The sequence below is a fragment of the Seriola lalandi genome, unplaced genomic scaffold (assembly GCF_002814215.2).
Source record: "Seriola lalandi dorsalis isolate HSWRI2012SDOR001 ecotype SW California unplaced genomic scaffold, Sedor1 jcf7180002054333, whole genome shotgun sequence".
Classification (NCBI taxonomy): domain Eukaryota; kingdom Metazoa; phylum Chordata; class Actinopteri; order Carangiformes; family Carangidae; genus Seriola; species Seriola lalandi.
This window is the reverse complement of record NW_019524886.1, coordinates 168308-179242: the sequence shown is the minus strand read 5'-3', so window position 1 is coordinate 179242 and position 10935 is coordinate 168308. Positions and strand designations below refer to the sequence as shown.

Below are 10935 nucleotides of genomic sequence, written 5' to 3'. Positions count from 1 at the left end.
AGATTGTGACCATATTTCCTGCAACTTGGCTGGTTGGCAGAAGCATACAACCCCATTCATTCTGTTTTATTTTTAATTACTCTTCAAAATATTCAAGCACAAACACCTTTCTGGCATATTACAGTGCTTAAAGATGTATCTATGTTGATACAGTAGTGTCACACAATATCCCAAAAAAAGGCACACGCGACACACACACACACACACACACACACATATATATATATATATATATATATATATATATATATTAGTCCCATCATGTTAAAAAAGGCCGCAGTGTGTGGTGTGGCGCACCGCTCCAGCAGTGTCGTGCAACAGAAACTGTGCACTGCACGTTTTCACCGAGGGAGGCAGTAACGGTCACTGACGTCACTTCACACAACCGCAATAAGCAAATATGGCGGCGGCCGTCGACAGTGTTGTGAAAGTGTAAGTTTACCTTTATTTATTGTAAGAGTAAAACGAGCAGCCATGCAGAGGTGAATATATGATAGATCAAACATCATGTTATTGCTGAATGCATAAGGCTATAAACATCGTATCCTCAATGCTGAATACAATAACTGTCCCAAGAGAATAACGTTATCCACTGAGCTAAGGTTAGCCTGTTAGCTGTGGGACAATATAAATGAGCCGAATCCATTGTGGAGATGTGTTTTAACTACAGCTCATCTATAACTTAGACAGTCAGGGGTGTGTTTAAGGTGGCGCCACACATCGTATCACCTAACTGTTGCTAGTCAGATGAAGGAGAGTTAATTTTCCAGTAAGCTGTCAGCTTGGCGGGCGCTTTGTTGTGGCGAGGAGCTTGCTAACAATCAACCTTTTGTTCTGGCATCCCTCCGTCGGTACTGTTAGTGTTAGGTGATATAATGAAGTATCCTGATATTGAATAAAGAGATTGAACAGTCTGTGAACAGTACAATGACTAATGCGACAAACTGGTTCGAGAGTGAAGACGAAAATAGATAGTGTATTTTTGAGGAAAGACACTCAATCGTGTGCCATAGTCTTTATTCATTTTAATTAACGTTGCACCGAAGATGGCTGCCATATTCGGATTATGTTTAAAAAAAAAAACATAATTTGCTGGAAGTGAGAATTGTGAAATACAGTGTATGCAAACTGCATTATGCAAGCAAAGTATCAGTAGGTTGTCCAGTAGAGCCATCTTCAGTGATTACATTGCTCCTTTGTGGTGCACTTCTACAAACACCAGTTGGTGTGATCACATTGTTAGTGTAGTGTTGATTATTGCAGGATAGTGTTGCTCTACCAACCACATAACCATTCAAGAAAATGTGTGTTTTTAATGTAAAAAAAATTGTCTTATTGTGAATGTGTCCTTTGTCTTGTAACTCTGGTGTGCACACACATGTTGATAGACTCTAACTGGTAAATTGATCAGGTTGATATTAGCTTATTGCAGATAAATAAGAAGAAATTGGTGTAGAAATATTTCATAGGTAAAAGCATTTTTGAAGTAAAAGGGGGAAGTATGACAGAAAAATGTTTCTCTTAGTGCATACATTGGTCCCAGTTCTTTAAAAACCAAATGGAAAGGATTTTGATAAAATAATTTTCATGTTCTTCTTCATGAAGACGATGGTCTTAAGGGAGTTGAAAGCCAGTAAGTGGCTAGTAATGTATCAAAGTACTTTTCACAAGGTCAAGATTGAACATTGGCACTCAAATTTTAAGGGATTGTTATCTTTGTATATGCAGTATTTAGAGCTGCAATGACTATTTGATTAACAGAAAAATAGGTCAACTATTTTGATAACCAGTTGATTGTTTAAAGTCAGTACGATTTGGACTGGTAACCAGACAATACATCACATTTAAAGAAGTCACATTGGGAATTTGGGATGGACATTTTTCACAAGTTTTGGCACATAATAGATTAATGGATAGTAAAAATAATCGCCCTGGTAATATTATCTGTTGGAAAACCATGTTAAGAGTAAAAAGTGTGGCAAGAGAGAATTGATTACATAAGTGTATGGATGCATATACATTTAGAGATACTATGTATATTCATAACGTAAATGGCTCAGCAAAGTTTGACTCAGTGTTTCTCATTTTACCTCTGTTTAATTAACAGCATTTATCCAGCAATGATTATTAACAGTCTGTCCCAATATGTGTTATTTGACCTGTCAGTGTCCAACTTACACATTTCAGGCTGGGAGAGCAATATTACAGAGATGCCATGGAGCAGTGTCATAGTTACAATGCTCGTCTTTGTGCTGAGCGCAGCATCCTCATGCCTTTCCTGGACTCTCAGACTGGGGTAGCCCAGTCCAACTGTTACATCTGGATGGAGAAGAGACACCGGAGCGCAGGTATAGAATTAGAATGATAATTCAACATGATCATTAAATTGACTTTCAGTTCAGCTATATCATGATGATATAGTCAAACCATGTTATCATTTTACAAAAGAAGTGAGGGAAATTTTTTTTTTATGTGATTTAAAAAAAAAAACTTTTGTACTCATTGTAATGTAGATCAATATTGGAAAAATAGTTAATATAATTACACGACTGTAATTTGTAGCATACCATCTATAGAGAAGGCACACCATACAAACCACAGAAAGAGCCATTATTTTCAGAGTTATATGTGCCACAGATCACACCAAGACTCAGTTCACCTGTTTTTTTTTTTTGTCTTTTTTTCCATTTGTACTGTTCTGTGTCACATTAGGCGTAGCTCCAGGGCAGCTGTACACTTACCCAGCCCGTCGCTGGAGGAAGAAACGGCGTTCTCATCCCCCTGAGGACCCCCGGTTGGCTTTCCCCCCTCTCAAAGCCGGTATGATATCTGATAGAATAACTCTTCCACCACAAAAACAGTCAAAGGGCTGGGTGTCATTCATGCTGGTTGACTTAACCAGTAAAATTTTGTAAATATTCAGTATTTAGTAAGTATCTGTTTATATTGAACATTTGTGAATAGGAGCCTGTGTTGTGATAATTAATTTGTTATGTTTGGATGTCTTTTTCTGTGTTCATGTCATGTCTGTGCATGCATTACTGTTGTGCTTGGTGTGTGCAGCAGATTTGGAGCTTGGTCTGAAGCGTGATGCTTTGGGGGCGGTGGATGGCAGCAGTCTGGAGGCCCTGCTGAAAGGGGAGCCCCTCGACAGGAGGAGCGGTGCGTCGGACCTCCGCAACCCTGAGGATGACACAGCCACTGTGGAACCTCCTGCCACGTCGACGGCCACTCACACGTCCTCTGGGCGCATCCGCAAGGTCAGACTCAAAGCTGGCCGGACCGTTTTGTTTTTTTTTCATCAGTCATTCTAAAAGTATTTAATTTAATGACGCAGGTCCTTTTTGTGTGGTGAATTGATACTAGAATACAGGATACTGCATATTAACAGGTTTAGGTTGTTTAATGATTGTTTGCTTTAATGATGCAGCTTCAGTTTGAGATTTTTATTTTTAAAATGACTGCTTGCAGAAGTTTTTACCCCAGTGTTTTAATTTCAGCATACTGTCTATTCCACTGCAACATAATGATAGCCTTGTTCTTAAACCTCCCTGATTTCTCCATTTTGAAGTCGGTCATCGACAGAGGAACCCGTAGCATGGCTGACGTCTTCCTCAAATCTATCCTTGTGTCAAACTCTAAATGCTGGCTCAAAAGTAAGGAAGTGTTCATACATTCAGTACAATGTGACCTAATCTAGACAGTTTCACTGCAGAGAGTCCTGGACCATGATGACTACTTGGATGACCTGGACGATGAAGACTTTGAAGACGAGACACCCAAGAGGCGAGGCAAAAGCAAGTCCAAGGTGTGTGCCGTGTCTTATTCTGCAGGCCCTAAGGGATCCCAGAGGATCAGTGTGTGTGTTTGTGTGTGGAGGAGTGAAAATACAACAATGGTTAGTTTCAGTGTAGGAACCAAATTTCTTGTCTGTTCACATGTTCACAGAAAACATGTCATTTTTCAAGCAAAAATGCCAAATGTTTGGTGAGTCCAGGTTTTCAGATGCAATAATTTGCTATTTTTCTTGGTCTTACAGACATAAACAAGACATTTAATGACATCACCTTGTTTTCTGATCAAATCACAACAAACAATTAATCAAAAAAATAAAATGCAGATGATAAAAAGACTGTACCTGTGTATTTGATCGACATCCTCATCATAGCCTTTCTGTACTTGGTTCATATCTAATGTTCTTTGTTGAATTTTAAGTGTTACACAAAAATGAAAAGGTGAATTGTTTCAGTAGCACTGTCTGTGTCAACTGTTTAATGGGTTCTGCAGGGTCGCAGTGACAAGAATGGTAAGAAGAAAACGGAGGCTGCAGCTGCAGCGCTGGAGGAGAGGGACAAACCTTACGCCTGCGACAGTGAGTAGAAGCTTCCTTTGTAATGCCCATGTGTGTGTGTCATGCATGTCAGCAAGTGAGGCTTTTGCTTTTCCCCCTGAAAGACAAAAACGAGCCTTCTGCCATGCATGGTATGATCTTAAAGACCCCATCTGGAACTAAATTCACGACATAAAAAATTGAAAAAGTTGCCCGACTGGATGCGTTTTTTTGTTTTTAAAATTTTTATTTTTTTATTTTTTTATTTTTTATTTTTTCTGAGATGCTGCTCCGTGTGTGCTCTGTAACTTCCTGCTGGCCGTAGCTCACTGTGCAAATGCTCACCTCCGCTATATGAGTTTGATATAAGTCTGAACATTTGTGAAAATAATTTTTTTTTTTTAAATTATTTAAAAAATCCGGTTTGGGGTGATGAACGGCACAGTTTTGTGGTTCCATCTTGGGCCTTTTTGGACGGTACTTAGAATTAGCCGCCTTTACTATAACACTTTTGTATGACCGTGTGTGTGTGTGTCAGTCTGTGGGAAGCGCTACAAGAACCGTCCTGGCCTGAGCTACCACTATACACACTCTCACCTGGCCGAGGAGGAGGGCGAGGACCGCGAAGAGATCGAGGCACCACCCACTCCTCGCCAGCCTGAGGAACAGAAGAGTGAGTCACTCTCTAGTACTGAGAGAGGGGCGGAGAGAGAGGGGAGGGAGGTTTGGTTGCATGCCATGTAGCATGTGTGTGTTTGCTCAAGGGAAGTCTCTCTCTCATTCTTTTTTCCCCCCCACTCTTTTCATTTTTTGATTTTCATACTGATTTTGAATCCCAACTCAGGGATTAGAGTCCATACTCCTGACTGAAACATGCTTGCACAGTCAGGATTCCTGGCATTTTTTTCAGCATATCATCCATCTTTTTTTTTCTTCTTTTTTTTTTCTTTTTTTTTTTTACCCCAACATATCCATCGCATTGTTTTCTTTTGTGCACGCGACACCGTGTTAGCAAATACATTCAACAAGTGTGTTTTGTCAGTTGTCAGTCATTCATTAGTTTGGATCATGATTCAATGCATCATCAGCCAGTTACTGATAAATGGGGGTGTTGTTGGCAGACATGAACAGGTTTGTACTTTAAAATTTGAAATATTTGATTTGTAAACTTTATTATAATACAATTAAACAGCGACTCTCCAGTTTTGACATGTTCATCTGGAAAAAGACAGATGGATATTTAACTGGTCTTCGTTGATAGTTTAAAATGATAGTTCTAGTGTGCACTGAAAGGTTTCTTCACTCACTTTCCTGCTCAGCTACTAAGAAGGGTCCTAATGGGCTGGCGCTGCCCAACGATTACTGTGACTTCTGTCTGGGAGACTCCACCTTAAACCAGAAGACTGGCCAATCAGAGGAGCTGGTATCCTGCTCAGACTGTGGACGCTCAGGTATGAACTTTTAATGTCTCTTATCATTAACTATCATTAACAAGGCTATCTGCGGTAACATTGGCTTGGGTTACTGGAATGTAAGCATTCCAGATAAACACACTAGTTGAGCAATTCTTACCCCTTTTTTGTTGTCATTTCAGCTTTGGAAAGTCTAGACTCTTTGTTACTGAATATCACTCTCACTGCAGCTCCATGCACATTGTTTCAACTGCTTGACAGATCTGCTGCGCTTGTTACAGATGTTATTCTTGTGCTCTCTCCTTCCTGCAGGCCACCCGACATGCCTGCAGTTCACACCTGTGATGATGGCAGCAGTGAAAACCTACCGCTGGCAGTGCATTGAGTGCAAGTGTTGCAACGTTTGCGGCACCTCGGAGAATGATGTGAGTCCTTTTGCAATATTCCCAACAGATGTGTTTCCCAAAAAATTCATGTTGTAGTGGTGACAGGCTGCTTCTATGGAAATTTAAGTTAAACAAAAATAATTTTAGCCCAGCTAACCTGAAGAAAACATTGTTATTGTTAAAAAGATCTCTCTGTTGCCCTGTTTACATGTGTCATGTGGTCCAAAGCTTTAAAAATATCAAAACTGGGTGCCCCGGTGGCTCACCTGGTGGAGCGTGTGCCGTTTGGGCTCAGTCCTTGCTGAGGTGGACTCAAGAGACTCGAACCCGGGCCCTTTGCTGCATGTCATCCCCTCTCTCTCTCTCCCCAGCTTTTCTTGTCCTCCTCCCCCCCCCAAATCAAGGACATGAAGATAACAATATCGTCAACATCAAAAATCAATATACATGATGCACAAATATAGATATACAAAGAAACCAATAACACAAAAACATGAGCCTAATTGGATATGCCAAATATTGCCCTAACACTTACTCTATCACATATCCCATTATAAGATCTTCTTCCCTGGATATTGGATTACCTCCTCCTTACCTTCATAAAACTATACCCAGAACGTCTCGCACCAAAGAAACAGCCCATTCAAATATATTTGAATTGAGGTGAAAATGAAATGTGTACACTTAAGAATAAAATGAACCGATTGAACCATTATGGTAAATGTCACTTGCACTGCACCTATCAGCCTGAGTTTTCAGGTGATGGTTGGTGCAAAATTCATGGTCGGTTTTCTCCTCTAATCAGTAGACTGAACTTGTTGACTTTGTTTTTTCATAGGACCAGCTGCTGTTCTGTGATGACTGTGATCGAGGCTACCACATGTACTGTTTAACCCCTCCCATGACTGAACCGCCTGAGGGTAAGCTGACAATGAACACGTGCATGTTCTTGTATATGCTCGTTGCAGGGTTAAAGGCCGGTCCCATGACATTGACCTCCACCCATTATATCCAAGGTCAACTTCATCACCCAATGCCTTGGGTCTGAGCTTTACTCCTAGAGAGAGCTCTCAGAAATCTTCACAGCACTGCATAACCTTTACCACATAAATGCATCCTTTAGAGCCCCACTGTGCACGGGTAGTTTCCCAAGCAACAGCTACAATGTTAAAACATTTGGTTTTGATACTGCAGTAAGGAAACAGAGCCTTAGTTGATGTTTTAAATTTTAAGCAAGGGATCGTGGCTTTTGAAAAAAGAAATTTTAAAAAGATCACTATGTTTTTTTTGTTTTGTTTTTTTGCTTAGTTCTCCACTTAAAAACAGCAATACTGATACATAATGACCAAAATATAGTAAACATGATAATTACTTAATTTGAAGGAGGGAGTTCCAAGCCAAGTTGTGAACATTTATAGTTAAACATTAATAAATATACTACATGTAACTTTTATAGTTGTAGAGAAAGAAAGTTAGATTTAAAGCTAAAATTAAGTAGCAATTGTATTTTTAGAGATAGTGATAGATGCTCCTCAATAAACAATAGACATGATCTTAAAATATGTACAAATTAAAATTTCTGAAAATCTGAAGTCTTCAGTCAGACCCCTGCACACAGTTATTCAGGGCTGCACCTAATCATGATTTTCATTGATTCATTTTTTCTGAACGTTTAATCTATAAACTAAAACATATAAACTAAAACATGTCACAAGGTCCCAGGTGATGTCTTGTTTGCCCAGAACCTAAAATTTTTAATGTACAATATTTTGGAGGCACATTTTAGAGTTAGAATTTGAGACTTATTTTTGCTTTATAAATGACTTTAGGATTGCTTAAATTATATTACTGTTACTGGTTATTGTTCAGCAATGCTAATTAGTGCTAACATAAAAATAATTCTAGAATTTCACTCATCTCAAAATGAACAATTAGACCAAAACCTTCTTTTTGTACCAGGCTGTACACATCTCTCAGCTCTTTCTGCTGTAAAGTTGGGCATTTTAAAATGGGTGTTTATGGGGATTGACTTGCTTTTGCAGTCAGCCTCAAGTGGCCATTCGAGGAACTGCAGTTTTTGGCATTTGGTGTTGGCTTCATTTTTCAGCCCAGAAGGTTGCCACTTGTTTCTAAAGGTATAAATGTTGGAGGAACATTGGGGTTTAGGAGACTTTTAATGATTGGACAGTCCATTTATATTCCCTAAATTAGGTGGTGTGTTTTTTGCTGTGATGTTTAGGGCTAGGGTTAAACAACAGACAACAAACTATAATACATATTCTTCTCTAAATTGATCACAGTGGTGCTTGATGTATTTCTACATCTGCGGTTCTTGATTCTCGTCTCACTGTGCTTGTATGTTTTCCAGGGAGCTGGAGCTGCCACCTGTGCCTGGCTCTACTGAAGGACAAAGCCTCCATATACCAGCAGAACCAGAGCTCTGCCCCCGAGTGACATCACATCAGCAAGTTGCACCCCCTCAGCACCGGGACCCAAACCCCGATCAAAAACGTCAGACCTCCTCTCAGTTCGGAGCTCCAGGCTCTGTCCGGATGTAGCTGAGCCGGATTGCAGATCAGCTTTAGAAGTCTTCATATCTACAGCGACAATGGGGGGACTCAAACCAAAACAGACCTCACATCAGTCAACATGGGGATCAAACCATCACTACCAACCTGCCTGCAAAGTCTCTGAGGCTTGCTGTCAAACACATACACATTACACTGTTACACAACACACACTAGATACAGAGAGCATGCAGTAACCATAGTAACTGCTGTCTCCATGGCAGCTTCCAGGAGCAAACGGATTAGCATCACACGCTAATTATCTGCACCCTGTCACACTCAAAGACACAGTGTGGACTGTCGAGACAACACAGTCTTTTTTTTTTTCTGCCAAATTATCTATTTTTACTCCCTGAATGTGGGAAAAAGAAAACTTCACCAGGTATATGGTCTAAGAATATTATTATTATTATTATTATTATTATCATTATTATTATTGTTATTGTTCTAGTGGACATTTGTAGTGGCATTTGTCTGTGTACTTTTGTCTGATCCATTGCATCAATTATCTTTTGAAGAGGTTTCCCTGAGGGAAGCCAGTCAGTGCCAAGGTCCATCATAGTATGAAATACACAACAGTGACCCACAGAGCTTATCATAATCACTCAAAGTATCGTGTTTCATTTCAAATCAGTAGGACAAAGACTATGGCTTTGACTTGTTAAGCTGTTAGCACAAATCTTTGGCCTTGCTACTTTAGGGTTGCACCAAAACTAACTTTTCATCACTGATTCTGTTACGAGATAGATTAGTTACTTTTAATCAAACACTATATAACTGAGCATGTACTGTAGGTTGGGCTCATGAGATGAACACTTTTAGTATAATGTAATTTTAAGTGATATTTCTCCATCAGACAGAACTAACATTCTCTTATTTTGAAAAACCTGTGTCAGATAATACTGTTGTTATTGGGGAAACTGATAGCAGCTCCATATTTTAGTCTACTCTAAGTCCAAACTAGTAACCATAAAGGTGCATCCGTTTCTCAAAGATGTTTTTGTGGTAGCTTTTTAGAAACCGTTTGGCAGTGGCATCGTCCTTCTCAAGTGATTGTAAACAGCTGCTGTCAAACCAATGACAGAATCATTGACAGACCGTAGCTGCTTTTATCATTTGTCACACTGAGGCAGATTTGCATGCAGACTGCACCTGTATGAATGCACACACACTCACATCACAAGTGTTTTTATTTTGTTTGTTTTTTGTTTTTTTTGTTGTATTGTTTGTATTTTTTTTTTTTTTTTTTTTTTTTTTTTTTACATTTTATATTACCTGATAATCCATTGGTATTGGGAGTTTTTTCTAGTAGAATTTTGTAAAGTCTATCGTATAGCAAACACTTAAAGTATATAGCTCCTAATGCATTCTATGTACTGTATTGACTTTTTCTATTTTTGTTATGACTGTGACATGTTTGAATTTATTTGATTATTCTGATATGTCAGACCTCCATTATGAGTATTTGTAAAATGATGTACTTTGTTGTACTATTTTTATTTTTACATTTATTTGGTATTGAAGCCAATTTAGCCTGACTGAAATAAAAATCACTTTGAATTACGTGTCCACTGTTTTTGCTTTAAATACATATTTACTAGCATATTTAAAGAGAAATTTAAAGAACATGTAATATATGTTGATATATGTTTTGATCTGCTGTGCATGGTTACGGTGTCCTGCTTTAAATACGTTGTGTTGTTGACTTGTGTCCCTTTAGTCTTTATTGTTGGCGCATGTAAACCACAAAACCCCAATTCCATACTTCATACTCATTTAATGCAAGCTTTGAGTATATGGTGTATTCATACTGGAAAAGTGACAAAATCGCATCAAGAAATGGAGGAGCTACTTATAGCTGTAAAATGTTCAGAGAGAAGTTAGGAAAACAAACAAAAAGCATTAAATCTTTTGAAAAAAATTTGATTTCTCTGTAGTTTAATTTACAGATGTTAATCCAAAATCGTTTGGATTGACATGTTAACACACATGGACCAATGGACCAATATCCTGTTTAGACAAAAGGGTCAAGTAAGTTGATTGTTTAGAAGTAGATATTACATACACTACAAAGTACAATTAGTGTGGATTTGGGACACTGCAGAAGATTTACTGGTATAATAATAATTAATAATAATAATAATAATAATAATAATAAACTTCATTTGTATAGCACCTTTCATACAAGAAATGTAGTACAAAGTGCTTTACAAAAAAAAAAAAAGACATGCACCAAGTGC

The 10935-nt window shown here is 38.6% G+C and overlaps 1 protein-coding gene across 3 annotated transcripts; it reads left to right on the top strand.

Moving 5' to 3' along the window:
- Positions 1–380: 380 nt before the first annotated feature.
- LOC111655842 (zinc finger protein ubi-d4-like) lies at positions 381–10258 on the top strand. 3 transcript variants are annotated; one of them, XM_023407380.2, is made up of 11 exons: positions 381–432; positions 2188–2348; positions 2713–2820; positions 3067–3260; positions 3716–3808; positions 4288–4372; positions 4869–5003; positions 5650–5781; positions 6055–6167; positions 6967–7048; positions 8497–10258. In XM_023407380.2, exons 1-11 carry the CDS (start codon positions 401–403, stop codon positions 8580–8582), a joined length of 1221 nt encoding a protein of 406 aa, XP_023263148.1. In that variant the 5' UTR covers positions 381–400; the 3' UTR covers positions 8583–10258. The 3 variants fall into 3 exon arrangements, with proteins under 3 accessions (XP_023263148.1, XP_023263147.1, XP_023263149.1); XM_023407379.2 differs by having other exon boundaries at positions 3064–3260; XM_023407381.2 differs by lacking the exon at positions 4869–5003 and having other exon boundaries at positions 3064–3260.
- Positions 10259–10935: the final 677 nt, after the last annotated feature.